The 19,541-nt window shown below is 42.1% G+C and overlaps 1 protein-coding gene across 7 annotated transcripts in view; it reads right to left on the reverse strand.

The window, feature by feature from the left end:
• Nucleotides 1–19,541, reverse strand: part of LOC119952974 (C-Jun-amino-terminal kinase-interacting protein 4-like) — a 262,841-nt gene that overhangs the window by 68,510 nt on the left and 174,790 nt on the right. For all 7 annotated transcript variants that reach the window (XM_038776641.1, XM_038776637.1, XM_038776640.1 and 4 more), the window contains 3 exons: nucleotides 15,415–15,514; nucleotides 12,042–12,163; nucleotides 2,359–2,416 (listed from right to left, as the gene is read on the reverse strand). In XM_038776641.1, coding sequence (XP_038632569.1) covers nucleotides 2,359–2,416; nucleotides 12,042–12,163; nucleotides 15,415–15,514 — 280 coding nt within the window. The remainder of the gene's footprint in view (nucleotides 1–2,358; nucleotides 2,417–12,041; nucleotides 12,164–15,414; nucleotides 15,515–19,541) is intronic.

The following is a 19,541-nucleotide window of genomic DNA, read 5'->3' on the forward strand; positions in this document are numbered from 1 at the left end:
GCTCCATATACCTGTCTTTGGCTCATATTCTTTAATATCTTTGTTTAATAAAAATATACGTATCTCAGATATAAAATTAACAACTTATCTAGCTTCAGCTGCTGTTTGTGGGAGTGAGTTCCAAACCCCTACCACCCTTTGAGTTTAGAAGTTCTTCCTAACATCGCTCCTGAACGGTCCAGCCCTACCTTTTAGACTATGCCCCTAGTTTTAAAATCTCCAACCAGTGGGAATAGTTTATCTTTACCCTGTCTGGTTTACCCTGGGGCTGGTTTAGCACACTGGGCTAAATCGCTGGCTTTTAAAGCAGACCAAGGCAGGCCAGCAGCACGGTTCAATTCCCGTATCAGCCTCCCTAAACAGGCGCCGGAATGTGGAAACTAGGGGCTTTTCACAGTAACTTCATTGAAGCCTATTCGTGACAATAAGCGATTTTCATTTTTCATTTGTTTCCCGGTTAGATTCACTTCAGGTCATTGTATAGCTTTATAAAAACCATGTATATTTACAGGGTTTTATTATAATAATCCCTTCCCAAAGCAGCTAAAATTAACCTACATTTATAGTGTTCCCAGGATTCTATCAGGAAATACATTTGTATTGTTAAACACACCATGAGAATATTTACACAATAATCTTTCAAAACAGGGACTGAGCTGTTCCCAGAGGGTTAATGCGTTGCTGCACTGTAGGCACAGTATCTCAAGAATACCTTTCTGTTATCCAACATGAATGAATATTATGATTGTTTGTAAACCACTGATTTTAATATTTCTTTTCATAGAATTGATTATAGTTCAAAGCATCACAAACGGACACACACGACCCTTTCCTTGGAAATTTAGAGGGTAGACATGAACAGCATTAAATTCTAATTGTCGCAAGACTACTTTTGAACTTTGGTTCGATCTATTAAGTTAGATTTTTAATTCTTGCTGAATTAAATTATGATTAAATTGCTTGTTATAATGTTTTTGCTGCCTGATCCACTTGGCCACACAGCGCATCACACCTGGTTAAAGTTCGACTGTATTTTTCTTAATCCGCTGATAGAATCTGCATTGCAGATGTGAAATATTTTGCCACAGAATGACATTCTATTCTGGGTTTTAGTTTTCACCATGCTGTTTACTCACCCCTTTTCGAGAATAGTCGTGTGGCTTTTCCCACAGTGTGACAGTGATCGATAGTTGGCACAAGCATACTCAAAAATGGCATCATTCAGAGATTCTAGGTATGGATTTAGTATTTACACCAATATAAAACAGTCAAGTGGAATAAACATTTAATTATCAAATAAACTGTGACTGGAGTGAGAATTAAGAACATGGCGAGTGTTAAACCCATAAATTATTGGTACTTCCTGTCAATTGGCCAGATTTAATTTTTTTACATGAGCTGCAATTCCCTTTATGTTAGGATCAACAGCGCCTATGCAGAACTCTGAAGACATGAAACATCTTCCAACACCCCTGCAGCAATGAAACTTCTCAACCTCACTGCTGTCTTCCCAATCTAGTAGGTTCTATTCTTCGTATCCAATACATCTGTATATCCACTGTAACAGAAAGTGTGTCTAAATCCACAGGTAAATGTTGCTGAGGACATTCCCATGTATATGTACCAACTTACTTGGTAGGACTCAGATTCATTTGTCTGGGCCAACTCTGAATGCAATGAGAAATGACCAAAAGTTGGCTCCCAAGTTAAGATAATAATCTTTGGATCAGTTTAGTCATTTTTTAATAATAAAAACTGTTTTTTGGGGGCAGATGAGCAAGGCAATGATCTGAATTGACTTGTGATCTTGAGCTCTTACTTACATTTGCTAAATACTTGCTCTTGATCTTGTTTTTTCCCATCCCTTGCCTGAAGCTCCTTCCTGACATTGTTCGGATACCCAGAGCTGTCAGTTACCCATGATTACCTCGTCAAAATTGCCATGATTAATGTCTGATTCTTCGATGGTGGGTGCAGAGGCCAAATGTTGTACCTTTAACAGCATACTAACTAACCCAGCACAAAACAGGGAAAAATCTGAAGACTTTCCTGATCTATATGTTTCATTGAATAAAGTGATTGAACTGTCAGGAAAGTCTTGAAATCTTAATGTGCTCCAACATTTTCCAAATATACAATCGTGGACACAGCAATCTGCATTCTTAGAAAAATACGCACCATAGTTTAGGAATTGAAAAATTGTCAAACACCGCAATAATACAAATGATCTTCAAATCAGAAACACCTGTACATAATACAATTGGACCACTTTCCAACCCTGCAACTACTTCCAAGCAGACAGCTGTATCGGACAGGTTTAGCTGAAACAGGACGCAGTCACATTTAACTGAGACTTACTTGGTCTCCAGCAGCTGTGTGTTTTCCTGAATAAGATTTTCAACTTCACGGCCCATACCTGGCAATAAATGTAATGTAGAGAGTTAAGCAACGCCAGCATCAGCACAACCATAAATCATTGTCTTTTCAAGTTCATCAGGAGAACACCATCTCAATATTTAAAGTTGCTGCTAATAACTCCACAAAAAGCCCAACTATTTACAAATACTAAAATCTAGCTGTTCAAGGAAAAAAGGATTAGACTTCAAAAAGCGATATCACCATTACGAAGACTGAGATTTAACCACACCAGTCAAAAAGGCCAAAGCCATTATTGCAGATGGTTTGTCCAGATTAGAATGAGCGAACAATGGGAGATTAGAAAATGGAAGTTATAGCAGGCAGCACTTCAAACAAGGAAAAGACAAGGAAGCAACAGATGGAAGGAGCAGAATTAGTCAAATGTAGTCTACCCAGCGTTGACGAAGTGCGATTCAATTCATAAATCTGTGTTGGCCCCATTGTTTCAGGTGTGGCTGTAAAAGACCAGCGGGAGGTGGTTTGAAATTCGTCTCAAATCACCCACATTAGTCAAAACAGAGTTTTCACTCACTTCCTGAATAGTTCTTTCTTTTTTAAATTCTCCTGTGCAAACTGTAACCCTCCCTTCTATGAGGAGGTTTTGATGCAGAAGAGATTCCTGAAACGCAGCATTTGAATTGAACATCAATGATACTTCATTGCGCTGTACATTGACCATGTTGCCTACGTTGGATACATTTGCCCAGCTGAAGCAAAGAGCTGAGCATTTAATAACACTGGGAACCTTCCTTCATAACCTCAGCTCCGGCCCTGGTCACTGTCAACATCAGAACTCTATGTCAGACAAAAAAACTCATACTCCCTTTCCTAATAAACAGATTAAATTTCACCAGTGTTGCAAAGTGCAGCATCATCACCAGCCTTTACTCACACAAAGCTGAAGGACCAATGAACTCAAGTAAGCGCAACCTGACTTGTGACCAAGTTTTAAGTGCATTATAGATCCAGTGTCACCCACAATATATATTTGTAATATATATAAATGACTTGGAAGAAAATGTAGCTGGTCTAATTAGCAAGTTTGCAGGTGAAACTGATTAGCAAGTTCGCTGATGATACGAAGATTACAGGAGCTGTGGATAGTGATGAAGATTGTCAGAGATAACAGCAGGTTATATATAGATAGGCTGCAAAATTGGCAGAGAGATGGCAGATGGGATTTAACCCGGTCAAATGCGAGGTGATGCATTTTGGTTGATCCAATTCAGGTGGGACTATAAAATAAATGGTAGAACCATCAGGACTATAGAGACACAGAGAGATCGGGGCGTGCAGGTCCACAGTTCCTTAAAAGTGGCAGCACAGGTGGAAATTGTGATAAAGGAAGCATATGACATGCTTGCCTTCATCTGACGGGGCATCGAGTATAAAAGTTCGTAAATTATGTTACAGTCATATAAAACACTGGTTCGGTTGCATTTGGAATACCGTGTCTAATTCTGGTCACCGCACTACCAGAAGGACGTGGAGGCTTTGGGGAGAGTACAGGAAAGGTTCACCAGGATGTTGCCTGGTGTGGAGGGTATTAGCTATGAGGAAAGATTGAATAAACCGTGATTGTTCTCCCGAGAGAGACGGAGGCTGAGGGGCGACCTGACAGAAGTTTAGAAAATTATGTGAGGTATAGATAAGGTGAACAGTTGGAGGCTTTTTCCCAGGGCGGAAATGACAATGACAAGGGGGCACAGGTTCAAGGTGACTGGGAGCAGGTTCAGTTGAGGTGTGGGGGTAAGTTTTTTTTACAGAGTGGTGGTGGCCTGGAATGCACTGCCAAGTGAGATGGTTGAGGCAGATTCGTTAGCAAACTTTAAGATGTATCTTGATAGACACATGAACAGGAGGGGTACTGAAGGATATCGGCGGTTAGTCTAGATAGGACACGTGATCGGCGCAGGCTTGGAGGGTCGAAGGGCCTGTTTCTGTGTTGTACTGTTCTCTGTTCTCTTTGTTGTTTGTTGATGATACTAAAATAGGTGAGAAAGCAGGCAGTGAAGAGGAGATACAGACGGATTTAATAAATCCATGTTAACTGTCTAATCCCCTGGGTGGCAGGGTGGCACGGTGGTTAGCATTGCTGCCTCACGGCGCCGAGGGCCTGGGTATGATCCCGGCCCCGGGTCAGTGTCCGTGTGGGGTTTGCACATTCTTCCCGTGGCTGGGTGGGTCTCACCCCCACACGCAAAGACAGTGGCGTGCAGAGGGGGGGGGGGGGGGGGGGGGGGGGCGACGGTGCATTGGCCCCGGGCATCCATTGGATGGGGGCTTCCAATCAGAGAAGGAAATAATTTTATTTATTTTTTTTTTTAAATTTAAAATTTAGATTACCCAATTATTTTTTTCAATTAAGGGGCAATTTAGTGTGGCCAATCCACCTACTCTGCACATTTTTTGGGTTGTGGGGGCGAAACCCACGCAGACACAGGGAGAATGTGCAAACTCCACACGGACAGTGACCCAGAGCCGGGATCGAACCTGGGACCTCAGTTCCGTGAGGCGGTTGTGCTAACCACTAGGCCATCGTGCTGCCCCAGAGAAGGAAATAAGATAGTAATTTTAAAATTTCAGCGGTGATAAATCAATTTTTGGAGGCTCACCACACTGCAGAGGCAGTTGTTAGCCCTTTATTCCTTTAACATGGTGTACCCTTTCTGTCGAGAGAAAATGGTGCTTCTCCCCATCCCCCCACACGCATGCGCATGATGTACGTGGTGCAACCATCAAAAGCAACAAGCAGACGTGGCTGTTCATTCCTGCGTTTCCTCGAGTCATAACTTGTCTTTTCTTCAGCTTTCTGTGCATCTAGATTAGTTCTTTTACCTACTCAGGTCAGTGAATAGCTCTAGAACAGGTGCAACTATGTTTTTTATAGGTTTTTTGGTGATATTTAATGAAATATTTATGTGGGATGTAGTAAGAGTGAAGCCTGGATGATCAGAGGACTGCTATGGCATTTAATCTCGGAATAGGAGACATTTATTCCTTAACATGCTAATATTCGAATACAGATACCACTAATTTGCAAGTCTATGATATAAATTGCACACAAATTATCAGTGGAGAATCAGTGTGAAATAATTTGATACGAAGGAACAAAGAAATGAAATATGGTTTATCCGTCTGCAACTGACCAATTGTTTACCATTTTCTTCCCATTTTCACATGCGTCTTACGGTTTTTGAGATAGAAAATGAAATGTTACGAGTATTTCGTGTACAACCGAGTGGAGCACAGAACAGGAAAAAAAAGAGGGCCAGAGTCGAAGAAGAGTCCCATCAAAGAGGGGCATTAGATGCATGGATAAAAAGAAGTAAAGAAGAAGTAGGAGAACCTGGAGAAGTAAAAGATGATGTGGGTGCAGAGAAAGATTTTTCTGATACGGATTCAGCTCGGTCAGAACATAATACTCTCTCTCTCCTCAGTCTCGTTGTCAGGATGATGATCCATGTGAAGAAAATAAAGAAGATTTTAGCATATTTTTGCAAAGAAGCGATTTTGGCTGTTTGAAGAAACCGATTCCAGATCATTTGAAGATGAAAATATTACAACATGGCCCTGAAAGATATCAGAGTAAAAGTGGTCCATTTGCTGAGAAGGATGGGAGATCATTTTCCAAACAGTGGTTTGATAAAGTTTCCACAAACGGAGAAATTGTGGAGAGAAAATGGTTGTTATACTCTCCATATCGGAAAGCATGCTACTGTTTTGTTTGCTTTTTGTTTTCATAGGAGCATTTGTCGTCTGTGTCAAACTTTGGAAAGGAAGACGGTTTCTCCACTTGGAGAAAATTAAATCCCACAATACCTGACCATGAGAAAAGCCCTTCTCATAGAGCTCACATGAGGGAATACCTGAACCTCGCAGTTCGACTCCATCATTCAACTACGATAGATGCTGAACTTCAACAGCAAATGTCTGCTGAAAAGAAAAGATGGAAAGCTATAACTGAACGGATTGTCGAGGTTATATCTTTTCTGGCAAAACAGAATCTGGCCTATCGTGGACATCGAGGAGAAGGAATATCTGGGTTATCAGAGCCAGGGGAGACAGTCAGTGAAAATACAGGAAACTTTCTAGCAACAATCAGACTTTTGGCCAAATATGATGACATCTTAGCAAAACACTTGCAGAGAGGGAAAGAGAAACCAAAAAGTGTCACCTACTTGTCCAACAGAATTCAAAACGAAATAATCAATCTTCTTGGTGAAACTGTCAAGAAAAATATAATTTCCGAAATTAAGGACGCAAAATATTTTAGCATAATGCTGGATTCAACTCCAGATATTGCCCATGAAGATCAGGTTTCTGAAATTCTGCATTACGTTCATATTGATGAAAACAGAAAAGTAGATATAAAGGAGACATTTCTGGGATTTTTTCAAGTCAACAAGAAAGATGCAGTCAGCCTGGTAAATAAAATTCAGGAAAAATTGGAAGACGACAAAATTTCCATGAATGACTGTCGTGGTCAAGCATATGATAACGCAGCAGTTATGGCTGGAGTGAGAGGAGGTGTTCAACAAAAAATTCTGAAGTTAACCCAAAAGCTGTGTTTGTGAACTGCGAGAACCACAGCCTCAATTTGGCCTGTGTCCATGCAAGTGAGGTGCAACCTGTTGTTGTTACATTTTTTGGCATTCTAGAAAAACTCTTTACTTTTTTTCTTCATCTACTTCTCGTTGGGAAGTGTTAAAATCATTTGTCACTCGGACTGTGAAAAGACAGTGTGACACAAGATGGAGTTCCAGCCATGATGCTGTGCAAGTAATCCACGAAGAGTGTGACAACGTTATTGCAAGCCTTCAACACCTGCTGGAAGGAGAATTTTCAAGGGAAACTAAATCTGATGCAGGATCGCTACTGAACTCTATTCAACAGTTCCCGTTTATAGCTTTATTAAATTTTTGGTACTCAGTTTTATCATCAGTGGAGAAAGTCTCAAAACATTTGCAGGATCCGAAAATGGGGTTCCATGAAGCTTCTTGTGATCTGAGAGGACTTATTCATATCTTGAATTTGAAGAATGACGAAATTATCCACAATGCAATAGATTTAGCCAATGAATATTGTGAAAATTGGGGAATACCAATTGCACGAACAAGGAGAAGAAGAATAATGCCTGGAGAGTCAGCAAGACATAGTGGATTGACGGCACAAGAAGAAATGAATAGGGTAATGGTAGAGATTGTGACCAGATTAAAAACTGAAATTGAAGACCGCAGTGTCCGTCTTCAAAGACTCAGTGACCGATTTTCTTTTCTTCTGAACTTGAATTCAGTAGTGATTGAAGATGAACAAGAAAGAGAGAAATTAAAAAAGGAATGTTCAGACGTTGCAAATTATTATGACAATGATGTGGTTGCAATTCAGTTATATGACAAAATTATTGATTTTGTGATGCTCCTTCGAGCTGGAGAGAATAGAGTTCCCCCTGATCCTAAAGATGCTCTGGAGTCTTTACTGCAGTATGGGAGGGATGTCTTTCCGACGCTGTGTGTTTCATACAGATTACTGCTTACAATCGCATTTTCAGTCGCAAGCTGTGAAAGGTCATTTTCAAAACTGAAATTAATAAAAACATATCTGAGGTCTTCTATGTCACAGGAGCGACTGACCAACCTGGCTTTAATAAGCATTGAAAAAGAATTTCTCACAGCTGATGTAAAAAGTGAAGTAGTTCAGGTGTTTTGTGACAGGAGGTATCATTTGGGGAAAAGAACTTAATAAATTTGATTGATTTATATTAAAATCGAATAAAGCGTTTATTTCATGTTTCATCTGTGTTTATATATTCAAAATGTTTTCCTTTCTCATAATATTTCTCAGTATATTAGGCCTTATACTTGAGTCTTTGGGGCATACAATCAAGATTTGCCCCGGGCATCACCAGACCTCTGCACATCACTGCGCAAAGATATTCTGGGTAGGTGAATTGGTCACACTAAATTGCCCCTTAATTGGAAAAAATAATTGGGTACTCTAAATTTAAAAAAGAAAAAACTCTTGTCTTATCCGGTTACATTGTCTACGTGTCCTGTTATCGCATCCTTTATAACAGACTCCTGATGTTGGGCTAACTGGTCTGCAATTCCCTCAGTTCTCCATCCCTCCTTTTTTTCAAAAAAATAGCAGGGTTACATTTGCCCCCCATAATCTGCCAGGTTTGATCCAGAATCTACAGAATTTTGGAAGTTGACAACCAACATATCCACCATTTCCATGGCCCCCTCCTTTACTACCCTGGGATGTCGATTATCAGCCCCGGGGATTTATCGGCTTTCAGTCCCATTAATTTCTCCGACACGATTTTTCCAGTCATACTAATTTCCATCAATTCCTCCTTCTCACTAGACCCTTGATTCCTTTACATTTCTGGGAAGTTATTTGTGTTTTCCTCCGTGAAGATAGAACTAAAGTAGTTGTTTAATTGCTCTGCCATTTCCTTGTTCTCCATTATAAATTCTCCTGTTTCAGGCTGTAAGGGGCCTACATTTGTCTTCACTAATCTTTTTCTTTTTACATTCTTCTCGAAACTTTACAGTCCGCTTTTATGTTACTTGCAAGCTTACTCTGATACGCTATTTTTCCACTCAATCAATCGCCTTGTCCTCCTTTGCTGAATTACTTACCTTCCCCCAATCGTCAGGTTTGCTCTTTTCCTAGCAACTTTATATGACTCCTCTTTGAATTTAATATTATTCTCGCTACTTTTCTTGTGTTTTTGCAGCAAAAGGAATGTATAATTCACCGCACTCATTTGTCCCTTAAACACTCGCCATTGGCTATCCACCGTCAAGCCTTTTAATGAAGCTACCCATTCTATCTTAGCTAACTCATGGCTCATGCCATCCACCAGGCTCATTCCCACAGTAAGGGCAGTTGTGTTCCTGAGTCGGCCATCATATTTCTTTAGTTTGTGTTATACTGGCAAGGATGTTCTCAAAAGGTTTTGGCGGGTCTTAACCTTCAATGACAGTAGGCAGGAAATTCCAGGATACTAATCTCATAACACAAGAACAGTGATCTGGTGCAGATTAGACAAGCCCCACGACACACCATCTCAATGTTTTCCATTTTCCCCTTTGAATCATCACATTCAAGCGCCAATACTCAGATGCTCCATTCTTTAGGATCCCAAAACCTTTTTTTTGCCCCGTACCATGTGGCAAACATTCCCAACTTTACACTAAAAACTGCAAATCACAATGACAGAAATGTGGCAGAAACAGTACAAATTACAGACAGAAAATGTCAACTGAAAAACAGTATACAGTATGTGGAAGTATACACACCAGAAAATTCCCCTGGGTTAGCAGCCCAGTATACAGTACACAGTATACAGTATGTGAAAGTATACACACCAGAAAACTCCCCTGGGTTAGCAGCCCAAGAGAAACGAAGCATGAGAAGAAAAATGCCAATTAGCTTGAGAATGAAAGTTTTTTCTACCATTACCTACATACAGTATATTCGAAGCTGTACTCCCGTGTCACCTGCAAAATGCAATAGCGATGAGAAGGGAGAAACAGGCAGTTTTCGGGTCTGCTGCTATAATGTGTGCACACGAATGCATGAAAGTAACATATTTACTCGGTTTGCTTGCACAAAAGGCATCAGCGAAAAGTGCAACAAGGAACATGCAAAGGACAGAACAGAAATGGGCTTCAGAAGCAAGCATCGCAAAACACCAAACCACTTTGTGTCCATGTGCATTATAAAGCAGTTTTTATACTTTCTGAACACACACACGATCCGCATGCTGTAAATACACAGCCTGCTTTGCAAAACTACCTGAACAAAGCCGCAGAGATTAGTAAATGATAGATAGCCAGTTAGAATAAGCTTATTGGTAAGATTGCAGAAATTCTGGAATAAAAAGTTCCTTTTTGGAGATGCGATAATTGAGGTAAATTCAGCCATTTTGGGTAAAATGAAAGAAAGGAACAAAGGAGGAGGAACATCCTCAAGTTGATGCAAGAGGAGATTCTCTGCATTAATCTATTCGTACATCTGACTCACAGACAGAAATACATCTCAACATTCCAGAGCTGTTCTGCAACACCCCTTAAAGGACTAAGAATATTAATCAAACTGGAAATCAGCTTGTGATCTTAACCTCAACATCCACTCAGACACATTGATTTCTCTTCCCACACAGCTTTTATACATCAGGTTCCAAGGAAACATTGTTTAAAAATCGAGGTTTTAGGTGAGAGAGAGAGAGAGAAAGCGTCTCTCTCTCTCTCTCTCTTCCTGCTCGGGCGCAACAGAATGAGGGAAAGAGTGCGCTCCTGAGCAACGGAACGAGGGAGAGAGAGAGCGTGCGCAATGGAACGAGAGAGAGCAGTGATATTTTTCTTACAAGCCACTGGTCTATCAAGTCATTGGGCACACAAGAGAATGTCTTTTTCGTCAGAATTGTAAAATATATCAAAAGCTTGAGAGATAAAATGGCATTAAAATTAGCTTTAAGATACTAAGCCTTCATCAGAAAAACGAGTTTGGGAATAAATGTCCATATAAGTAATATAAAGAATAGATAATGTGACAAGATTTAAGCACAAGTTGATTTGAGACCAAGCACAATTCAAGTTATTTTGGTTAACTTCCTCAAATGATATTCTACTTTGAAAGTTTTTTCAATACTTGCATCCTCTCTAACTTGTCTGGAACTCTACTCTTAGCCCAGTTCCTCAGGTTAAATCCCCCTTTGCAATTCACTCCACACCCTCATCCTACACTACAGCTATCACCTCTTCTGATTCCACGCACCAGCATGTATCCGGTCTCTCTGGTATTTAATGCATGCTCATCATCCATTCCCCAATTAGTCGCACAGTTCTCAACCGCCTTGACTCCACCCAAACTTTGCCGAATCCTGTTTTCACCCTGTTACCCCTCTTGTTTATTTTCAGAAAGTTGCCTACATTTTCTGTCAGCCAGCCAGTGCACCTCTGTAAAGCACCTTGAGACAGTTACATTAAAGGTACCAAATAAATACAAGTAATTGTTGTTTGCGGCCATAACGAAAGTCAGTCGGAGGAAATAGTCGTTGCAACATTATCGCCTTTGTTGATAGTTCCAAAACAGGCTCATGAAAGACAAATTTTGGATTAGGACTGCAGTTTCATTGTTTTCATTTTTTTTTCTTTACAGATTATTGCTAATTGCACAAAACAAAATGATTTAGAGGAATTTTCTTTGAAAATAATCAATCATATTACAAATTTGTTTACGGTAACTAAACGCATGTGCAATTGAACCTGAACACAAAATAGAAAGGAATACTTTCAGTAACATAATATGTCCCTCCCTTGACTAGTAATTAGATACCATTCTTTGGAAAGTCATTTCAGGCGGTAGAATAGTTTACAGGTCTGAGTTGCAGCATGTGGTATATATTTTGCCCATCATCGCCCACTAGAGGGAGAAGCTACTCAGTTTCTGGTGGGAGTGATTCAGACAAGCTATAAATGTGCAGGGATCTTTGTTTTTGCATGCTAGATCTGGCATGCTGCTCAGAAGCTACTTCATCTTAGCGACGTGGGGTAATTACAGAGTTAAACAAGGCTGCGCTTCATCACTCTGTCAGATCTTACACTTACCCAGCAAATTTGCCCCCTCATCCACGTCAGCAATAAGCTCAGAAGCTGATTGGGATAGTTCATCAAAAATAGATTCTGTGTTTCTATCAAATGCTTTGTTCTCTATTCCCTGGGTTGGTGTGCTGTAAAAATATAAAAGCAGAAATTAACCAGTTACTTGACATGATTTGGTGTCAAGGGGCGGAATTCTCCAACCCCCCCGCTGGGTGGGAGAATCGCCAGGGGCCGGCGTGAATCCCGCCCCGCCGTCCTCCCAAATCTCCCGCCCCCCAAAAACCGGCCTGGCGTGAGTCTCGGAGAATGGCAGGGTCCGGCGCGACTCAATGGGCCCTGGGGCTGTCCGATGGGCCGAAGTCCCGCCCGTCTGCAGCCGGTCCTGCCGGCGTAAATTAGGGTAGGTCCCTTACCGGCAGGACCTGGCGACGTGGGCGGGCTCCGGGGTTCTTGGGGGATCGCGGGGGATCGGGCCCCGGGAGGTGCCCCCACGGTGGCCTGGCTCACGGTCGGGGCCCACCAATCCGCAGGCGGGCCTGTGCCATGGGGGCACTTTATTCCTTCCACACCGGAGGCTGTGGTCATCCGCCATTCCCGGTGCAGAGGTGAATCCCAGTGCGCATGCGCGGGGATGACGCCAGCACGTGCTGGCGCTCCCACGCATGTGCCGACTCGCGCCGGCCAGCGGAGGCCCTTCGCCGCCGGTCGGCGTGGTGCCAGGCCCCTATCCCGCTGGCCAGCGGGGCTCAAACCACTACAGGGCGGGCCTAGCCCCTGAAGGTGCGGAGGATTCCACACTTTTGGGGCGGCCCGACGCCGGAGTGATTCATGCCACTCCGCCCCGCCGGGACCCCCCCGCCCCGCACGGTATGGGAGAATCCCGCTCAAGATTTCTAAACCCCTTGGAATATGGAGCTGCCATTAAGAAGTACAAACAGCACAACTGCAAAATTAAAAGTGTAACAAACAGCCAGTAGTTGAATTGTAATTCTTGGCTCACAACTAAGTCATACATCAACACTTTTCAAATATCCAGCTCTTAAAATTACTTTTCCATCATTTCACACACCCCAGTTGGTCCTATTGGCTCAAATAAAGATCCCAGATTAATTTGTGAATTAAAAGTGTTTTAACTTTGCAGTGGGAGGGGCGCAGAAAACGGGCCTTTTCCCATCAGAATTTCTGATGAAAGGCCACAGACCCGGAATTCGGTTTCTCTCTCCATAGATATTGCCTGCCCTGCTGAGTATTTCCAACATTTTCTGTTTTTACATTAAATAGAAGTGTATGTTGATATAATTGCTGACAGTCTGTGTGCTCAAGGGCAATATACATAGAAATAGAGGAGCAGATAGGTAGACAGATTTTGGAAAGGAGTAAATAAACAGGGTTGTTGTGATGGGAGACTTTAACTTCCCCAATATTGACAAGGACTCACTTAGTGCTAGGGGCTTAGACGGGGAAGAGTTTGTAAGGAACATCCAGGAGGGCTTCTTAAAAATATATGTAGATAATCCAACTACGGAAGGGGCTATACTGGACCTGGTATTGGGGAATGAGCCCGGCCAGGTGGTAGAAGTTTCAGTAGGGAAGCATTTTGAGAACAGTGACCACAATTCAGTAAGTTTTAAAGTGCTGGTGGATAAGGATAAGAGTGGTCCTAGGGTGAATGTGCTAAATTGGGGGAAGGCTAATTATAACAATATTAGGCGGGAACTGAAGAACCTAGATTGGGGGCGGATGTTTGAAGGTAAATCAACATCTGACATGTGGGAGGCTTTCAAATGTCAGTTGAAAGGAATTCAGGACTGGCATGTTGCTGTGAGGAAGAAGGATAAATAGATAAACAGGGCAAATTTCGAGAACCTTGGATAACGAGAGATATTGTAGGCCTCGTCAAAAAGAAAAAGGAGGCATTTGTCAGGGCGAGAAGGCTGGGAACAGACGAAGCCTGTGTGGAATATAAGGAAAGTACGAAGGAAATTAAGCAAGGAGTCAGGAGGGCAAAAAGGGGTCATGAAAAGTCATTGGCAAATAGGGTTAAGGAAAATCCTAAGGCTTTTTACACATGCATAAAAAGCAAGAGGGTAGCCAGGGAAAGGGTTGGCCCACTAAAGGCCAGGGGAGGGAATCTATGTGTGCAACCGGAGGAAATGGGCAAGGTATTAAATGAATACTTTGCATCAGTATTCACCAAAGAGAAGGAATTGGTGGATGTTGAGTCTGGAGAAGGGTGTGTAGATAGCCTGGGTCACATTGAGATTCGAGGTGTTGGGCATCTTGGAACGTATTAAGGTGGATAAGTCCCCAGGGCCTGATGGGATCTACCCCAGAATACTGAAGGAGGCAAGAGAGGAAATTGCTGAGGCTGTGACAGAAATATTTAGATCCTCACTGTCTTCAGGTGATGTACTGGAGGACTAGAGAATAGCCAATGATGTTCCTTTGTTTAAGAAGGGTAGCAAGGATAATCCAGGGAACTACAGGCCGGTGAGCCTTACGTCAATAGTTGGAAAATTACTGGAGAGAATTCTTCGAGACAGGATCTACTCCCATTTGGAAGCAAGTGGACGTATTAGAGGGAGGCAGCACGGTTTTGTGAAGGGGAGGTCGTGTCTCACTAACGTGAGAGAGTTTTTCGAGGAGGTCACAAAAATGTTTGATACAGGTAGTGCAGTGGATGTTGTCTATATGGACTTCAGTACGGCCTTTGACAAGGTTCCCCCATGGTAGACTGGTACAAAAGGTGAAGTCACACGGGATCAGGGGTGAGCTGGCAAGATGGATGCAGAACTGGCTAGGTCAAAGAAGGCAGAGAGTAGCAATGGAAGGGTGCTTTTCTGATTGGAGGGCTGTGACTGGTGGTGTTCCGCAGGGATCAGTGCTCTCACTGGAATGACAGAGGTTGAGGGGCGACCTGATAGAGGTCTACAAATTTATGAGGGGCATAGACAGGGCGGATAGTCAGAGACATTTTCCCAGGGTAGAGGGGTCAATTACTTGGGAGCATAGGTTTAAGGTGTGAGGGGCAAGGTTTAGAGGAGATGTACGAGGCACTACGCAGAGGGTAGTGGGTGCCTGGAACTCGCTGCCGGAGGTGGTGGTGGAAGCAGGGATGATAGTGATGTTCAAGGGACATCTTGACAAATACATGAATAGGATGGGAACAGAGGGATACGGACCCCGTAAGTGTAGAAGATTTTAGTTTCGATGGGCAGCATGATCGGCGCAGGCTTGGAGGGCCGAAGGGCTTATTCCTGTGCTGTCATTTTCTTTGTTCTTTGTTGGAGAATATATAATAGACAAATTAACTGTTAAGGTTACACAATAAAGCGGCACTATAAGAACATTTTGGATAGCCAGTGAAATGTACACACACCTTGCTCCTTTATACCCACTAAGATCTCGGTCCATATCTAATTCAGGGGTCGAGTCAATGATGGCTTGAACGTCTGATTTGTCTTCATTTTCAGTCGCACCTTCAATATTAACAATTACATGTCTGTTAGTCTAAATTATACAGTTTGGATTTTATTGGATATTAGATTTACTAACATTGATGCAAGGGAGCAACTCCAGTACACATGGAGGGAAATATTTTAAACAGGACTGATAATTTTATTGACAATCCCTTGTTATGGAGGTTCTCAACTAAAACCAGCATATTCAACACAAATATAATAAAGCAGGGAGGCGTGGATGTTTCTAGAACAAAAGGGATGTAATTCAGTCCATTGTGTAAGTGGTTGTTTTTTGCTGGAGCCAAGAGTCATTGAGGTTTACAGCATGGAAGCAGGCCCTGTGGCCCAACTTGTCCATCATTTTTACCATTAAGCTGGTCCCAATTGCCCGCATTTGGCATATATCCCTCTATACTCATCTTACCCATGTAACTGTCTAAATGCTTTTTAAAAGACAAAATTGGACCTGCCTCTGGCAGCTCGTTCCAGACACTCACCACCCTCTGTGAAAAAATTGCCCCTCTGGACCCTTTTGTATCTTTCCCCTCTCACCTTAAACCTCTGCCCTCTAGTTTTAGATGTGATGATTCAAACTATTCTCACTGTCATCTATTCCTCCCATATTTATCTATTTTTCCTCAAAAAAACATTTCTTTTGTTGTAATTTTTAAAAATAAATTTGGGAAAAGATATTGATTACTATCTTATCTATGCCCCTCATTATTTTATAGTCCTCTATAAGATCACCCCTAAGCCTCCTGTGCTCCAGGGAAAAAGGTTCCAGTCTATCCAGCCTTTCCTTCGAACTCAAACCATCAAGTCACAGTAACATCCTAGTAAATCTTTTCTGCACACTTTCTAATTTAATAATATCCGTTCTATAATAGGGTGACCAGAACTGTACACAGTATTCCAAGTGTGGCCTTACTCATGTCTTGTACAATTTTAACAAGACGTCCCAATTCCTGTATTCAATGTTCTGATCAATGAAACCATGCATGCAGAATGCTGCCTTCACCACTGTGCACTTGTGACTCCACCTTCAAGGACCTGTATTCCTAGATCTCTTTGTTCTATAATTCTCCCCAACTCCCTACCATTAACAGATCGATCAAAATGCATCACCTCACATTTATCTAAATTAAACTCCATCTGCCATTCATCGGCCTACTAGCCCAATTGATCAAGATCCCGTTGCAACCCTGAATAACCTTCTTCACTCTCCACTATGCCACCAATCTTGGTGTCACCTGCAAACTTACTAACCATGCCTCCTAAATTCTCATCTAAATCATTAATATAAATAACAAATAACAGTGGACCCAGCACCGATCCCTGAGGCACATCGCTGGTCACAGGCCTCCAGTTTGAAAAACAACCCTCTACAACCACCCTTTGTCTTCTGTCGTTAAGCCAATTTTATATCCCATTGGCGACTCCACCCTGGATCCTGTGAGATTCAACTGTATGCAACAACCTACCATGCGGTACCTTGTCAAAGGCCTTGCTAAAGTCCATGTAGACAACGTCGACTGCACAGCCCCCATCTACCTTCTAGGTTACCCCTTCAAAAACGCAATCAAATTCATGAGACATTATTTTCCACTCATGAAGCCATGGTGACGGTCCCTAATCAATACTTGCCTCTCTAAATGCCTGTAAATTCTGTCTCTCAGAATACCTTCTGACAACTTTCCCACCACAGACGTTAGGCTCACCGGTCTGTTGTTCCCAAGCTATTCCCTGCGGCCCTTATTAAACAAAGGCACAATATTTGTTAACCTCGAATCGCCAGGCACCTCACCTGTGGATGTGATGATTCAAATTATTCTCACTGTCATCTATTCCTCCCATATTTATCTATTTTTCCTCAAAAAAACATTTTTTTTGTTGTAATTTTTAAAAATAAATTTGTGAGTACCCAATTCTTTTTTTTTTTCCAATTAAAGGGACAAGTTAACGCGACCAATCCACCTACCTTCCCCGTCTTTGGGTTGTGGGGGTGAAACTCACGCAGAGACGGGGAGAATGTGCAAACTCCACACGGACAGTGACCCAGGGCCTCAGTGCCATGAGGCAGCAGTGCTAACCACTGTGTTACCATGCCATCCTTCCCTCAGGAGATGGAATGGTCTTTGCCCAAACTACTCTGGGGTAAAGCATTCCGTGCTCCAACAATCCGGTTGCATTTTTTCTAACCACTCTCCTCACTATTCCAAGGTAGGAAACATTTCCACTGAAGAGGAGTTCATTCAACAGAGTCTCTATTAGCCACAGTTGCACTTACTAACACAATTCTCCCAGAACGCAAAGTAAAGTGTTTACCATTGTGTGTCTCGGGAGGTTGGTGCAGAATTAGAAATTGGGCACTCTTCATTATGGTGGCATTCCCTACATTATGATGGATAACTGAAGTTCTAGGTTTACAAAACATTACTGGAACAGTTTATTTTAAATTGTAATTTTACATTAAGACGTGCTAGTTTTTTTATGACCAGTCTTTTGTAAATATGAAACCACAACTCCAGATATTTTAAATTAAAACTCCCTGAATTTAGAAAGTTTGTTCATTTTGGAAGAGAACCTGAAACATTTTTCTGCACAAAGTTTGTTTCGTTACAGACAAAATCTTGAGGGTAGGAAAGGCTTCCAGTGTTCACTAAAGCCAGAGCTGGGAAGCAGATGGCTTATATTTAACCCACTCTCTTTCTCCTTCATCCTTTTAGTCAATCCCTACCCTGAAAGGAAAAAGTTGCTTTTCTATAGCACCTTCCATCATCTCGCAACTTCCTGAAGCACTTTATAGCCAATGAAATACATTTGAGAGATAGTCACTGTTATAACACAGGAAAATGTCACAGTCAATTTGAGCACAACAACATTTTAGTGGCCGCAGTAATGTTGATTGAGGTATAAATGTTGACCAGGAGTCTGAAGCAACACCCTGACTCACTGAGTACTGCCATGGAATCTCTTCATCCACCTAAAAAGTCAGTCAGGTCCTCCATTCAACATCTGTATCTGAAAGATGGTACGTCTGGCAGTGCAGCACTCTCTCAGTACTCAGTTGACTATTAGCCTCGATTGTGACTTCAAGGCAGTGAATCATTGAATCCTTACAGTGCAGGAGGTGGCCATTTGTCCCTTCGTGTGAGCACCCACCCTCCGAAAGAGCACCCCACCTGCGCCCACGATCCCGCCGTAACCCAGCTAACCTTTTGGAAAGCAAGGGGCAATTTAGCACAGCCAATTGCACCCAACCTGCACATCTTTGGACTGTAGGAGGAAACTGGAGCATACAGACAGTCACCCATGGTCAGAACTGAACCCGGGTCCCTGGTGCTGTGAGGCAGCAGTGCTGACCACTGTGCCGCCGAAGGAGTGGGAAGTCTCTGGAGTTGGTCTTGAATGCACAGACCTCCAAAAGGGGAGAAAAAAAACATATACATACTCAAAATGTCAGTATTTTCAACAGCACGTTCTTATTTCCGCCACCCACACCTATATGTTGACTATGCAGAAGATAGACTGTCTCCATGGAACACTTCATGCTTCTCACAAGTAATGGTCAACTTCAAGTGGAAGAGACTATTTTGTAAGGTGGAAATCTCATCACCTATAAGGAATAATCAGGAATGGCTTTGACTTGGCTTTACTTGTAATTCCAGTGAGTTTGTTTATTTAAATACTAATAGCGGTGTAGGAAAACTGTACTGCAATAATTTATATAGCTATCTTAATAATTCAGCTCCCACACACACTAGCACTACAGCTGTTTTGAAAAATAAATTCAAAGAAAAAAGATTTAATAGATTTGGTCAACTTCTCCTCATCTCATTCCCAAACAAACTTTCGAAGAATCCAGGTTGCCATTGACATCCCTGCAGATCCAACTCCCCGACATAATGGCCAAATTTAGCAGCTGAAGATGATAGTCTAAATATACCAATGTTCCAAAGTGAATGCGTCTTTTTCTGTTAATCAGGTTCATCTCCCCCAACAAGATAGGTGTGGGATATATATACCAATTGAAGAGAGATGGGCA

This window comes from Scyliorhinus canicula, chromosome 18 (assembly GCF_902713615.1).
Source record: "Scyliorhinus canicula chromosome 18, sScyCan1.1, whole genome shotgun sequence".
NCBI lineage: Eukaryota > Metazoa > Chordata > Chondrichthyes > Carcharhiniformes > Scyliorhinidae > Scyliorhinus > Scyliorhinus canicula.